This window comes from Typopeltis vanoorti, chromosome 22, assembly GCF_054136105.1.
Source record: "Typopeltis vanoorti isolate ZY-2024b chromosome 22, IOZ_Tvanoo_1.0, whole genome shotgun sequence".
Lineage (NCBI taxonomy): Eukaryota > Metazoa > Arthropoda > Arachnida > Uropygi > Thelyphonidae > Typopeltis > Typopeltis vanoorti.
The window spans coordinates 25401611-25418260 of record NC_143570.1 but is presented as its reverse complement, the minus strand read 5'-3'; the positions used below and the strand labels follow the sequence as shown (position 1 = coordinate 25418260).

The window sequence follows — 16650 nt, the reverse complement described above, 5'->3', positions numbered from 1 at the left end:
TCTTCTGTTAGTACTCTCCATTTCTATCCTTGATAACATTCATTTGGAATTAAACTTATAGTTAAGCTCACAAATTAACCAAAACATCCTTATGTAATTGTGCCTCCTCATCTGGAACTCTAACCCTTCATGTTTCTTAGCATAATATTTATCTGTTTATGTTTTTTTATATTCCTCAGTCCATGTGTCTTTTTGTTTCTATTACCTCCTTCTTGTGATCAGGTCCCATTGATTTTGAGAATGAATTCTCTTCCTCAGTCTCCAAGAGAGCATACATTGTATATCAATGTTTGATGTCCAAGTACATGTGTCATGGGTACTGGAAGAAGATTAGTAATAACTAATCTGTTATCAGGGGCAAATTCCAGCAGTCTTTCACTGTTGATGTAACATTCACTTGGACTTTACCTGCTATAGTCAAACTTGCTGTTATACATGCTTGCTGATAAGTCGAAGAACCTATTGAGAAAGACTGTTCCAGAGGGGGGGGAGAGGTTGATAGAATGGAAGAAGAAAGAAACAGGTTTTGGTGTGTTTGCAGTTGTACTGAAAATGGATGCTGGGCAGCTCTTGCCCTTGTTTTAATAGCCCCATCAGAAAGCTGAGGAATGAAGTGGTTGTCATTTGGTTGAGCATGGGCCAAAGAAGTATTTGTAGCACAGAGACATAGCTGAAACTTTGCACCTGTAAGGTAAAGGTTGAAGTGAGTCTGTAAGGATAAGATCTGTTAATTGAATTGCTCTCCTCTGGACAACATTGAGAATTTTTAGGGAGGTTTTAAGGATGATACACTCCAAAACTTACATGAACAGGATTCTAAAGATGGGCATATTTGGAATTTATATAGTAAGTAGCTTAGTCGGTGAAAAATAACATCTTGATCAGAAGAAATGCCTTTTTTTTTTATAGCTGCTGAAGAAGCTATTCATGTGATGATCTTATGCCATGAGAGGCCGGAGGTAAATATTAGTCTAAACAGAGAGAGAGAGACTGGATCCTGGCTCACCTGTGATTTATATATTACTGAGGATAAGGGCAGGTGAACTGAGGTCCATTTGTGAGAGAAAATACAATTCTACATTTTGGTAACATTGAAAGTGACCAGCTTTTCTTTACCCCATTATATCCCCTCTTTCTCCTGTTCACAAGACTTTTTAAACTGCATTCCCTGTCTGTCCTAATACAAGTGGTAGGGAAATTGGTGTTTAAGGCACTGAAGGTGATATTGCAGTCTGAGCACTGCATGGTTTGGCAAACAAATCAGATGAATAGAGAGTACTATCATTTGCCAAGCAGTGAATAGCATTAGTGGTGATTAAGGATATTATTATTAACACCAGACCTCCATGCAGTCAATGACTCAACATGGGAGGCACACAGTTACACACAAAGCCCATCAAACTGTGCTTTAAACTCATTCAATGTATCTGTTCACCACAGTGTTGGATAACACATTTCACTTCCCAATCACACTCTAAGCGAAGAACTTGCTTCTTATGCTCCTGCTCACACCCTCCCATAGATGTCCCATTGTCCTATCCCCTTCTCCCATTCTTTGAAAAAATTCTTGTACATTAACCTGATAACAACTCTTTACCAACTTAAATGTTTCAATTATATCCCCTCTCTTCCTCCTGTTCACAAGACTTTGCAAACTGCATTCCCTGTCTGACCTAATATACCACATCCCAAAGACCAGTCACCCTTAGTACTTGCTAAAAACTAAATTCTTAGCAAGTACTCTCTAAGACTGTGGGCAACAGAGTATGAATGATTCTTATTTTTAGTAACAAGAATTCTGAGTAATTAATTGCCAGCCTGTTTATCTAAGTGGTAAGCATATCTACTTTCCTCACACTACAATGTTTGTGACTGTCTTTAGGTGATGTTTGCAATCATGTCTGGGCAAGAGATGAATTTCAGTGTAATACTATTATTCCGATTATTGAACGCCTGAAGTGCCTTGAAAAAGTTCCATGTTTGGGTTCTAGAGCAAGGTTTCTGGATTATATGATAAAATATAATAAATATATAAAATATCCTCAGCTTACTCACAGTACTACAGGTGATGACCTTTTCTGAGTGGAAGTCACACACAAAAAAAAAAAAAAAAAATGTTTATGCCTTGTTAACTAATCTGTATAAGAAACACAACTCCCAGATATTATACATAGCAGCAGTAGTAATGATGTCATCTTCCTGCTTATAACATGCTGCAACTTTTATGAAATACCAGTATGTTGTTGCCAGATTTTTTAATGTTGAGCCCATACATGAGAGATTGGTTAATCAACCTATAGTGCATTAGTACCATGTATGGGTATTGTCAATGTTGTCACTGCTGTGACAACAAACAGTAGAACCATATATGACTGTGTATGTCTGATAATTATGGGTGGATTATGAAAGGTCATCTGCTGTTACGCTTTGTGTCTGTCATTTACATTTTTTGAAGTCAGAGCAAAAATGTTTTGTATTTCTTCATGCTTATTTCTTTCTTCCTTCCTTTATTCAGACATTCAAATGGTCTTGTTCTTAGTGTCCATTTTATTCTCCTTGCTTGCCTTTGATATAAAAAAGTACTAAGTTCCAAATTCCAAGCTTGATGTTTTGGTTCTTAAACAAATATTTAAGCTGAAATGTATCCATCTGCTAGCTTCCTAGTATACTTTAATATTCATAAAATAGAATCCTTCTCCATACAGAATGCAATAGATATAACTGAAACCAAGCACCTATTAAATAGGAAATAGCATGAGTCATAAAAAATATTGAACTAAAAAATACTATTTTCTGTTTCAGCATGTCTGTATGCTTTACAAACTGGACTCAAAATAGACAGAAAATCAAAGGAGAGCTTGGGTTTTCTGATGGCAGCCATGGACTGGTTAGAGAAGGTAAATGTGTGTTCTAGATCAAAATAAACTTTTGATACAAAAATAATCACAATGTTTAGATTTTTTCCTCATTTAGTATTTGTTTATATACTGAAATTACTTTATTAATTATATTTAATTAAATAGTAAATAGAGTGGGAGTGAAATGGACGAACAGCGAAATCAAGCAAGCGATGCTGGAAAAGAAAATGTTATGGAGGAGGTACAAAATAGTTGGTGATGATCAGATTCCATGAAGAGTATAAGGTGCAGGCTAGGAAGGTGACGAGCATGGTAAAGAAAGAAAAGGTGCAGTATGGGAGGAAATTGGCTGGTCAGGTCAAGGCTAACTCAAAGGAATTTTTCCATTACATGGCAAGCAAGAGGAACAATAATTATGGCAGACTAACATTGGTGGCATGACAACAGACTATAACAGTTGCAAAGGATATAGTGGAATTATTGAACGAGCACTTTATCAGCGTATATCATACTGGTATAAATTATCCAGTACAATATATAGAAGAGAGGCAAGTATTAGGAGAATTGGAAGTGAAAGAAACAGAGGTGTCAGATGTTGGTTGGGTTAGATGTGAATAAGGCTGTAGGAATGGATGACATATCACCATATATGCTTAAGGAATGTGCACTACAGTTTGTTATGCCCTTGACCTGATTATTTAATGAAAGTCTTGCAATGGGTAGGGTTCCTAAGGAGTGGAAAGAGGACAAAATAGTACCACTCCACAAGCATGGTTCAAAGACAGAAGTCTCCAACTATAGGCCAGTTTGTATAAGGTGTTGGAGAGATTGATAAGGAATAGAATACAGAATTGGGTTGATGGACATGGTATTCTTTATGAAGGTCAGCATGGATTTGTAAAGGGTAGGTCCTATTTCAGTAATTTACTTGCATTTTATGATAAGGTGACAAGTGTGTTAGATAAGGGAGAATCATATACAGTGATATTCTTAGACTTTGCAAAAGTGTTTAATATCTAACCAACATACTGTCTATTCCCATCCTCTGCAGCTTGTACATCATGTAGTATCACATAATGGATAGATTGGCTCTCCGAATGATAACAACAGGTTGTGTATGATGGAGCAGTGTGTCAAAAAAGAAGGGTAACCAGTGGTGTGCCCCAGGGTTCTGTTCTTGGTCCCCTGCTGTTTAACTTGTTTGTAAACGATATATCATGTGGACTGACTGGGGGATCTTCAGTTATTTGCTGACGATGCGAAGTTGGGAAAATTATAATTAGCTTCTAATGCTGAATTCTTTCAGGAAGATTTAAATAGACTTCTTACTTGAACAAAAGAGCGGAGTTGTAGTTTTAATATCAATAAGTGCAAGGTGTTGCATTTTGTAATGCAGAAATATAAGGCTGTGTACTATATTGATGGTGCTATACTGCAGGAAGTGGATGAGATTAGAGATTTTGGAGTGATGATTGAAGTAGTTAGAGGGCATATTGTTAGGGTTGCGAACGTTACACATCATAGCGCTGCTATGATAAGAAGTACTCTAACATGTAAGGATGTGGTTGTGCCACTGTATAAGGCACTGGTCAGACCACATTTGGACTATTGTGCTCAGATGTGGTCACCTGGTTTTCAGTGTAATGTGGAGACATTGGAGAGGGGTCCAGAGACGAGTGACTAAGACAATATCAGGAGTTTGGAATGCTGGCTATGGAGAGAGGGTGAAGGGATGTGGATTGCAGAGTTTGGTGGATAGGAGGAAGAGAGGCGATATGATAGAGACATTTAAGTTAGTGAGAGGATTGTATCAGATTAATCCAGAGGGGATTATAAAAAAAGGTAGAAGGTGAGAGGGGAAGAACCGGAGGTAATTCCTGAAAGTTATGTAAAAGTATGGTGAAGAAGGGTGTGAGGAGTCGATTTTTTACATGGAGAATTGTTAGTGAATGGAATGCATTACTAGAGTGTGTTATTAATCCAAGGAGTGTTAAGGACTTTAAGATTCAATATGATAAATATGTTTTCAGTTGAATGAACCTCTCACGATGAGTCTGTTGACTCCATGGAGGGTGTAATAATAATTTATACAGTAGGCCTCCTGCTGTAAAGAAGTTCAATGGCCCACATTAATAATCTGCCAGAGTTGCATAATATGTTATAATAAATTTTCCTTAAACATTGTACATGTGGGATTTCAGTATTGAATGGTGTCTACCATAGTGAGAATCAACTTATTAACACATTAACTTATCTTTGGCTAGCATGCATGCATCATGCTGAAAATGTAGATTGTCAACTAAATTCAGTATTCCAAGGAAAATTATCATCTTTATGAACTTGGCAAAGTCAATAGAAACTGCCATAGTGTTCTGAACAAATTCTCACCAGAACACTATGCTGGTGTATAGAGAAATGTTTTGTTAATCCTTATTAAAAAACACTTGATCAGGCAAATTATTTACAAGAAAAATAATAATATTGTAATAATCCAAATAACACAAAATTAATGCGTCAATTCAGGTGAAGTAGCACTTAAGTTATTAACATTCGATGTCCACAGATGCTGTATAGTCACTCCCATACTTAGTAGGGTTGTGGGATTGAAGCCTTCTGCTAAAAGAGGTGGTAGGGTTGTAGATGCCCTTTCTACACAGAGTTAGTAGGACAGTCACAAACATCTATGCCCATTGATTTGAACCTGCAGCATCTTGGCTGGATAGCAGATACGCTAACCACTTGGCCAACCAGGCTGACAGGTTGCACTTCATTATTTTATATGGATCCTCAAAGGGTGTACAGGATACTCTAATAGTATGAAATGAAAAGTTTACATAATTACTAACTTCCTTTCAATAATTTCTATCCAAATTTGGCTCTTATTTCGATCTTACAAGGCATTTCTAATTGTTTCAATTCACCCAGATCTTGATCTTTCTATGGATCTTTTTTTCCCCTATCGTTTGGATCAAAAACTTTCTGCTAACATTTACTTCTGTTCAGGTAACCATACCACCTGAGATTAGATCTGCTCATACATTCTTGAATGCTAACAATGTCAAGTTCGCTCCTAATATCTTCATTTTTAATAATTCTGCCATTGATGTTGTTCACTCCTTACAGATATGAAACCAGAAATATGAGAATTATGAATTTTATCAGAACTCTCATATATGGTATCCAATCTTTGATCAATTTTAATTTTAACCCAGCTCTAAGATCCATAAGTTGAAATTATTTGAACACTGTCTTGTATATAGTTAGTTTAGTCTTTTACTAATTTCTGTCTTATTCTATATAAAGTTATTTATTTAACTCCCTGCCATACCAATTATGCTTATTCTTTTGTCCATTTTCATATTTAATTTGCCATTTTCACTAAAAGTTGTGCCTAAAAATGTTTTACTTGTTCTATAAGTTTTTCAGTCTTGATGTAGTTGATGTTTTCAATGATCCTACTAATTTCATAGTCTTTGCCTTTTCATTCTTGATTTTCATATCAAATTCATTACATAGTGATTTATTTTAGTTAAGGAATCCTGAAAACTGCTGTACTGGATTTATTTAAGAGTAGATCATCATCTGCATTAAGTAAAGAGTTGAGATTGAATCTCCAATTTTGATGTCAGGCCTAATACTGCTTCATAGTGTGTATCCACATACAGTAGATGGTGAATAAGAGTGAAGATAGTGTAAACTCTTATCTCACAAGTGATTTTACATCAAACCATCTTCATGTACCTTCTTCAGTTCTGACAACTGACTTACAACTAAAAGATGATATATTCTTCATATAATGTTATTTTTACATATAATTGTAGCATTTTTTTAAACTTTTTTCTTGGTACCTTCTCATATACTTTTTTAGATCTACAAAACTTCTCCAAGTTTCTCTTCTACAGTTTTTTTAAGTTTCTTCTCAAGTTTGCTTGCATGAATTTTTTTGCCTTTGAAAACTCATCATCATCATCAATTTCCTGATGTGTACCATCAAGGAGTGTTCCGGCTACTCTGACAGCACTACCCAATTAAGTTTACATTATTATTAATCTTCTATGAACAATTTTCCTGCAGGTGAGTCTCTTACTTGTCAGCATTCCAATATTGTCATATCTAACATTTCATTCTTCTAAGGTATTTTTGACTGAATCAATCCATCTATATCTTGGCCTTCCTCTGGGTCTCTTTCCTGCCATCTTGACATCAAACACTTTGCTAACTTTTCTTCGTCCATTCTGTTTAAGTGGCCATACCATCTTAGGTTAGCTCTGCTCACACATTCTCAATTGCTAACAGTGTCAAGTTCCTTTCTAATATCTTCATTTTTAATACGAGTCTGCCATTGCTGCCATCTGTTCACTCCCCAAATTTTTATCAGAACTTGCATATCTGTAGTCTGTAGTCTTTGATCAAGTGCTTTATTTAACCAAACTCTCAGATCCATAACTTAAAATTGGTTTCAACACTGTCTTGTATACTGCTAATTTAGTTTTGGCTAATTTCTCAATTATTCCATATACATTTATTCAACTGGCTCCTAATCATAAAAGCTTTGCTTATTCTGTTGTAGCATTACCAAATTTAATTTGCTATCTTCACTTAAAAAACTGTGCTAAATAGCTAAAATATTTTACTTGTATAGGCTCTCCATTCAGAGTACAACTGAAGTTTTCTGTGTTCCTCCCATTTTCATAGTTTTGTTCTTTTTATTGCTGATTTGCATGCCAACTTTTTTACAGCAGTTGTTCAATTTAGAGAATACTGGAGACTTTGGATGTGTTTAGGAGTACATCATCATCATCTGCATAAAGCAAAGAGCTAAGTTTGATATCGCTGATTCGACTATCAGATTATTATTATTATCTGATTATATGCCACTTTCTTTCATGATGCGATCCATATAGATAATAAATAAAAGTGGAGATAATGTACATCCTTGTCTTACCCCTGATTTTACAAATCATTTTCCTGTATTTCCTTCAATTCTAACTGATGACATAACTTTCTCTGTATAATGTTCCATTTACCCCATATAATTGTAGTGTTTTGAAAAGCTTTACTGTGGACACTTGTCATATTTCTATGATTTCTCAATTATTTGTTGTAAACTTAAAATCTGATCTTGACAACCTCAATTGCCTGAAACCAGCTTGTTCTTTTCCAAGTTTCTCTCCCACAGTTTTTCCTCAGCCTCTTTTCAAGTATAGTTGCATAAATCTTATGTGGAACACTTAATAGAGAAATTTCTCTGTAATTCTCACATTCAGCTTTATTCCCTTTTTTTTTTTGTAGATAGGAAGTATGAGAGCTCTACTCCAATCATCTAGAATTCAGCTTTCTTACCAGGCTCTCTGAATTATGCAGTGTCATCATCATCATCAACTCTTTTTCCATGCCTACTGGCACATAAGGCTGCAATGCTGGTTTTCCATCTGCCCCTGTCCCTTGCAGCTGCTCTTGCTTCTGCCCAACTCGCCCATCTTGTCTCCTTCATTTTGGATTCCATCACTCTTCTCCAAGTTAATTTTGGACGACCTCTAGATCGTCTTCCTTCTGGAGCCCAACTCAGTGCTACTTGGGGAATTCTGTTTATCCCCATGCAAATAACATGTCCGGTTCATTTCCATCTTCTCAGGCGAATCTCTTCATCTACTGATTTGGAGAAGGTTTTCTTTAAAAGTTCCTCGTTAGTAATTGTATTTGGCCAGAAGATTTTTAAACTTCTTCTTAAACACTTGTTTTGGAAAATGTCCAATTTATTACTTTGTGCCTTGGTAAGTTTCCAAGTTTCAGAGCCATATAGCAGTATTGCTTGCACAATAGATTTATAGACATTAATTTTCACTTTAACTGTAATATTTGATGCTTTCCATAATTTGTTTAATGACCTGAAACAATTTTGTGCTTTAGCAATTCTTTGTAAAACGTCTTCGTCAGTGCTGCCTTGTTTATTTATTACTGATCCAAGGTATGTAAAAGTATCAGCATCTTCAATTGTTTCATTTTTTTAACTTACTTTCTTTATTTGATTTTTCATTTATTCGCATGACCTTGATTTTATTCTTGTTTATATGTAGACCCACAGTTTCTGTGCAGCGAGCAAAGACATCAGTTTTTAGCTGTAAGTCATTTAACTTGGAGGACATGAGCACTATGTCATCAGCAAAATCAAGGTCTTCCAGTGTTAATGTAAAATCCCAACATGTTCCTGTCTTTTGATGATTAATTGAGTTTTTCATAATCCAATCAATTAAAATTGTAAATAATAGACCAGATAACACACAACCCTGCCTAACTCCAGTTTCAATGATAAAGAAGTCTGTAAGTTTTCCATTTACTTCCACGCAAGACTTGCTGCCATCATACATATTCTTAATAATGTTGATAAATTTATATGATATTCTGTATTCTTCTAATATTTTCCAAAGTTTCTCTCTATTTACTAAGTCGAATGCTTTACTGAAATCGATGAAATTTAGGTAAAGTGGGCCTTGAAATTCTATACATTGTTTGATTATATTTCTAAGAGTGAATATTTGTTGAATGGTTCCGCAACCAGTTCAAAAACCTTCCTGTTCTTCTCTTAGTAAATTTTCGATTTCTTTTTTTAATCTATTAATTAAAATTTTGGTAAACACTTTTGTGGGAATTGACAGCAAACTTATTCCTCTCCAATTTTCACACTTAGTCAGATCTCTTTTTTTAGAGGTTTTTATAATTACTGCTTCTTTCCATTGTTCGGGAATTGAATTTTTTCTGTCTTCCATATTTCATTGTATAACCTTTGTAATTTGGCAGTAGTTGTGTTAAGATCAGCTTTTAACATTTCGGCATTGATGTTATCTTTTTCACATGCTTTGTTAGATTTTAGTGCCTTCGGGGCATCTTTGACTTCGCTCAACGAAATCTCGTCTTCGGAAATGTTTAAAGTGGGTGTTACATTGGTTGTAATATTTTGTGGCTGTTGAGATCCTGTATCTACCTTTACATTTAAAGTTTCTTCAAAATAGTCTCTCCATCTTGCTTTGATTTTGGAGTCAGTCGTCAATAACTTTCCTTTGTTTTCTCTAATGGAGGAAGGGATTGCTTGTTTGTTACCATTGATTTGTTTTATGATCTGATAAAGTTGTCTAATTTGTCCATTTTCTGCACCATGTTGTACTTCTTTTGCTAATTCATCAATATATTTTCTCTTGTCAGCTCTTGCAGCTCTCTTTACGCTTTTATTTAGTTCATTATAGCGATTGCTATGCACCTTATATAATTGTTCTGAACATGTATTGTTCATTAATGATTTAATCTTTTTTCTCTCTTCAATGATCTTCCAAGTTTCTGCAGTTAACCATTCTTTATTTTTCTTTTTTCTTCGTTTACCAATTATATCTTCAGCAATTTCATTATATGTATTCCTGAAGTTTTTCCAATATTCTTCTACTTAGTTGTTTTCTACTGTTACATCTTGATTTTCCTCTATTTCTAATATATTGAATCTGCTCTTTATCTCCAAAGCAAATTTTTCTCTTGTTTCTTTAATTTTTAATTTTTCAACATCAAATGCAGTTCTTGAACTTCTTTCTTTCTTAATACACTTTGAAGTTTTAATTTCACCTTTGTCACTAACAAGAAGCGGTCAGAACCAACATCTGCACCACGTTTGACTCTCACATCAAGCATGGATCTTACGAATTTACTATGATAGTGTTAAATTGTGAATGAAGATATAAGTAATAATACTTCATTCATAATTAACATCATCTACTATGTCATAAGCAGGACTTATTTAAATTTATTCTGTTAGTTTCTTGCTTATAAAATGTTATTCATGTAATTCCTTTTGAGTTTTGTTAGTTAATTTTATTTATGTGATTTTAAAATATATTATAGACATGAAAAGCCTCTATATTAAAGTGTTAATTATTTTATTTACTTTATTCCTTTGATAGTAATATAAGAAACTGTAATATATGTAATTTTAATATATCCAGAAGATTCTTTGTGGTAACATTTGATTAGTTGTTATGAGAAAACATGCAAATTTCTCCTAGCGCGTGAACTACTATATACGAAGGGAAAGGCAAGTTTGATGTTTTATAAAGGATTTAAAGGACCGGGAATCGCTTGGTATTTTAACTTACCTTTTTCTGAGTTGGATTTTTACCAAAACTTCCTAACGCCTAGCAGTGAAATAGTGCAAGAAATAGGTTAATACGTATAAGAAAACGAAGAAATAAGTAGATAACTTAAACCAAGTGCATAAAGATTATATTCTCCCAAGTCTATAAATCAGTTGCGGAAATGGAAGATTCTTTTAAGTGTGTGTTACTACATAGTAAAAGTCAGCAAGAACTTAAAAATTGTTGTTCGATCTACTTATTATGTGTTGAAACTATTTCCTGGTAAGATTACCTCTACCATACTTAGCAAGAAGTAACGAAAATTAATTCCTCCGAAAGTAAATTGTTCCTAGTTGCAGCATTCAGCGAGTCAAGATTTAATATGTGATGTGCTAAGACGTTTTCCTCTTCAAATGATAAATGCTATGTTATTGAATTAAGTGTTCATTAACTGAATGAGAATACTGTGAAGCCTATTTGTTGTAATTTAGGAATCTCGAAATTACATGAACTAAAATTGATTAATTGAGCCTAGAAAATTACAAATGAATGTCTGAATGTTCACGAGTTGTATTCTTTCTGAATATCTTGAACTGATTTGATATTTAAATGTTTTGAGATGTAACCTTGATCAGATTAAGGTTATGATAGAAGTTCTTTATAATATGAAGAATAAGATCTGTTAAATATAATCTTTAATTATAAAGTTTAAGCTCAGCTGAGTAGTATACTAGAATCTTAATGAGAGCTTTATATTCGTTTAATTATAATGTCCCTGTTGGAATACTGTGTTATGATGTAATTTATGTGACACTGCATTAAATAATTTTATTTGAATTGAATCTTGTATTTGCCTGATTATTTCATTGCACTGCTCATTAAAATAATACGAATCTTAGGGGGAACCCTATGTAGTAAGAATAAAAACCTCAGCCTAAAATCAACTTATGATAACATGATCCAGTTGAAGGTTGATTTATCTAAGTTGCTCTTGAAATTTCTGAACATGGAGTGGCGCAGTATAATATAAATTTTCTTCATGTTCGGATGATATATCAGCCTACAACTAATTAAATACTAATGAGAGAGAGTTATAAGACGATAAAGCATAATTGAGCAAGAAGTACGATACAACAAAATGGTGCAGTCGACAGGATTCGAACCTACTCAGGGAAACCCCAATTTTTTTTAATTTTTCAACATCAAATGCAGTTCTGGAACTTTTTTCTTTCTTAATACACTTTGAAGTTTTAATTTCACCTTTGTCACTAATAAAAAGTGGTCAGAACCAACATCTGCACCACGTTTGACTCTCACATCAAGCATAGATCTTATGAATTTACTATTGATAGCAACATGATCAATTTGGTTTCTTGTGCTGCCGTCCGGTGTGATCCAAGTCAATTTATGTATTTCTTTATGCTTGAATTTACTTCCTCCACTGACAAAGTTGTTCATTTCACAAAAGGATACAAACATCATGCCATTTTCATTTCAGTCTCCACAAGACTCGAAACCTAAGGATTTTTCTTCTACACATGACCTTTTACTCACTTTTGCATTAAGATCACCAATGAGTATTATCATATCCTGTTTTGGAATAGAATTTTTTACTTTTTGGAGTTTTTCATAAAAACATTCTTTTATTTCTTCATCTCCATCATTAGTAGGTGCGTAAACCTGCACAACAGAAAGTTTGATAAATTTGGAATAAAACCTGGCTGTTATAATTCTCGTTTACTGTTTCCCATTCCATCAGGCTTTTGGTTACTTTTGGGTTCAATATTAGCGCAACTCCTTTTTCATGCTTCTCCTCTGATCCAGAGTATAATATTGTCTTGTTGTCTTTAGTTATAAGTCTACTAAAACCAGTCCATCTGAGTTCACTGATGCCTAAATTGTCTAACTTGTAATTGTCCATTTCATTTGTTACCTTCCTAGTTTTTCCTACCTGGTACAGTGTTCTAACATTCCTTGATCCTATCTTTAAAATTTTTTGTGGCTTCATAAGTGACTCTTTCAACAACAAGGGTTCCGAAAGGCTTTCCCCTTGGTGTGTCATATATACGTTATCCACATCAGACCAGGCTAGATAACCATCTTCTGGGGTCTCGCAAGTCACGTCTGTTGCCAGGAGCATTTGTTTATCCAGATTTGCAGTTTCCGTAATCAGATAATTTTTACAGGGAGGGGTGATTAGCCCTTCACCGAACCCCCAAAGGGTACCCACTTATACCCCCGGGGACTGGGTCTCCATTTATCGCTTCTTACGATACGCAGGAGTGTGGTTGGGGTATTCTACTACCCGCCCTGAACGCGGGGAAATTATGCAGTGTAGCCACTGCAAAACTTTTATAGCTCCATATTTGAGCATTTCTGGTAGGATATCATCTACTCTAATTGCCATTCCACATTTCATGTTTTTGATACCATTTTCTATGTAATGTATTGACATGCACTCCTGTTTGCATTCTTCTTGAAAATTTTCTACTACCTCTGTCACTGCTTGTTTGGTTTAACTCTTTCAAAGAAATTACTCCAGACATCTAGAATATCCTTATCTTCAGTTTTTTTGTCACCTTTAGCATTTTTGATTCCTTTTACAGTTCTCTTTCTTCCCAAGCTTTTTCAATAGCCTCTAGACAATTTTGCTACCTTCCTGATAATTATCTTCTATTTTATAAATATTTTATTGGTATTAAATCACAAACAAATATGTCAAATAAAAACCTTTTTCTTTTTTTTTTTTTATTTTGACTCGATTCATGAAATACTTTGTTTCATTTCATCAGGAAATAACATGAATAAACTAAAAAACTAGAAAGCAAGTAATAACAGTTACCATCTCTAGAGAAAAATATTTGAACACATTTAAACAATGGGAAGTGTGCATTTGCTATTGTTGGCTGCTAGTTTGTGTGTTGCTATATACTGTTGATAGATACAAGTGCGCCATGAATGAAGACCAGACTTGATGTAAAATCACCCCTTGTTTTTTGTTGCACTGTAGAGGATGCTTCATCATTTCTTTGAACTCTCTCAACTAAAAACAGTCATCCAGATTTGGCATTTTACTTGATGTTTTGTTTCTGTTGTATGTGCTTCCAGTCCTGATTTGTGCTTTGTTTCATTCGAACGTCCTTGAAGTGTTGCGATTGGCATATCTCTCCAGATTTGTCTGTCTCTGTTATATTACTTTTGTTTAGCTATTTTTACCTATAGTTTAACTCTCTTACATTTTCCTGTGTATTATTTTAGGACATTTACAAACTTATTTGCTAAGAACTTGAAGTATGCATTCTTCTTGTCTAGTGAAGTTTTCTGCTTCTTTAACATCTTGTGTCCACCATGGTGTTCTTAGTTCTAATTTTCTGATTTACAATGATTTATTTAATAATATAAATAATAATATAAAAATATGAAAAAAATATCAATTTTTATATATAAAGAATGAAATATATGTATAACAAATTGTAAGATTTAAAAGAAATCTTAATATATTAAATTTTATTTAACTTAATGCGCTTATCAATAAAATCATTTATAACGCTATCAAAATTCAAATTTTTTGCAATTTCATGTTCTATAGATATTATTGCCAGGGACGACAAACGTTCTTGAGACATAGAAGATCGCAAATAGGTTTTTATTAATTTTAATTTGGAAAATGACCTTTCTGCTGATGCGACCGTAACTGGACTGGTCAATAATATTTTAAATGTCATAGTAATATTTGGATAAATATCAGACAAATTATTTGCAACTATGAATTTTAAAATATTAATGGGTGCATCTTCTGGAACAATATTTCTAAAAATAATTAATTCATTGTAAAATTCAGCTTCATCAATATCTGTATTTAATTTTTGATATAGCTGTTTGCAGCAAAATTTTAATTCATTTTCTGTCATTTTTCTTATTAATTTCATATCATAAAGAAATCCAAATGATTTTTTGTAAATTTCATACAATTCAAATCTTTTTTTGACAGTGTAGAGCAGTATCTAAAATTACAAAAAAGAAATTTATCCTAAAATTATCTTTGTTATCACCTATGTGTGATTCATCAGGTGTTTCATAATCAAAAAATACTTCTTTTCGATGTACTCGACTTTCTTTAAATTTAATTTCTATTTCTAATAGATTTGACAGTTCTTTAGCAATCTCAAAACATCTATCAAATCCTGATATTCTCTGCTCTTTAAAGTACTGCACTAACTCTTTAATATGCTTAGTTGCTATGGTAATAAGTTGCTATGTCTATGGGAATTTTTGCATTTTGTAATACTTTACTTATAAATTAACTTTTGACAAAAGCTCATACCAAATTAGAAGGCTTAGTATAAACTGAAATAAATTATTTGTTCATATATTGAAACCACTTCTACTTTGATAGTATTATCTGATGCAGTTTTAAATAATTCTTTTAATGCATTTAAAAATTCTGGAATTTGAAAACGTACAGCTCTAACTGATTCTATTCTATATTCCCATCTTGTATCACATAACGGTTTTGGAGTTAATTGTTTCACAAATTTCTTTAATATGTCCCAACGTGAAGTTGAGGCAGCAAATAATGTATATATTTTTTGTATAACATTAAAAAAATTTATTGCTATAATTGATGATTTTGCAACATCTCCTAAAATCAAATTTAAATTATGACAGGCGCAAGCAGTATAAAATGGCTTTTCGTTTTCATTTAAAATGTAAGCACGGACTCCCTTATATACTCCTTTCATATTCGCTCCGCTCCATTATCATACCCTTGCCCTCTACAATCTGATAATTTAAGATTTAATTTATTCAAAAGTGATTTTATATTTTCAGATATACCTTTACCAGTAGTATCATTAGTTGTTAAAAACGTCAAGAAGTGTTCACGAATTTCAATATCTGCTTCAAACATATGTCAAAATCTAAAAATTACTGAAATTTGCTCCTGATGACTAACATCAGGAGTACAATCGAGAATTATTGAATAATACTTTGCCTGTCATATCATATTTACAATATTTTGTAGAATTTTGGTTCCCATATCAACAATTATTTCATTTTGTACAATGGGTGATAGATACGAATTTTGTTTCTTACCTATAAATTTTTTTTTCGAACATCGCATTAAACGATCTTTTAAAAGTGGATCAACTTCTGCAATTAATTCTATGATTCCAAAAAAATTACCATTATGGGCTATGTACATAAAGTATCAAAATTACCTCTAAAAGCTAAATTATGTTCAGATAAATAAAGAATTGCTGCTACTATTCGTCTTAAAACATTTAACCTTTCTGCTTCAAATTATATGACATTTTGATTTGCCTGATCAATTGTATTGTGATTTTTTAAATTACATTCCATTTGTGTCTATGAATACATGCATTTCATGTGCACTGGATTTCGTTCGTGCGACTTTAATCTTTCACTTACATGTCGCCAGTCAGAAAAGCCATTATTAGATAAAAAAATTATCATCAGAAGAAAATAATTTGCAACAAAAACAAAAAATAGACTTGGAAGAGTTTGAATATACAAGCCATCTTCTGTTTTGCTTCTCTCCGTTTAAAATTGTCCTAACATAGTGAGCTGTGGAAAACACCTCTTGTTGTCATCTTTTGGAAAATCATTTTCAGTCAGAGGAGACTTTGGATTTGTGTTAGTGTTGCATTGTTCAAAAT

The 16650-nt window shown here is 33.3% G+C and overlaps 1 protein-coding gene across 1 annotated transcript in view; it reads left to right on the top strand.

The window, feature by feature from the left end:
* The window catches only part of Vta1 (vesicle trafficking 1), a 117349-nt gene that overhangs the window by 14882 nt on the left and 85817 nt on the right, over positions 1-16650 (top strand). Inside the window, exon 2 of the mRNA XM_090411764.1 lies at positions 2803-2897. Within this exon, the coding sequence (XP_090267890.1) occupies positions 2803-2897 (95 nt within the window). The remainder of the gene's footprint in view (positions 1-2802; positions 2898-16650) is intronic.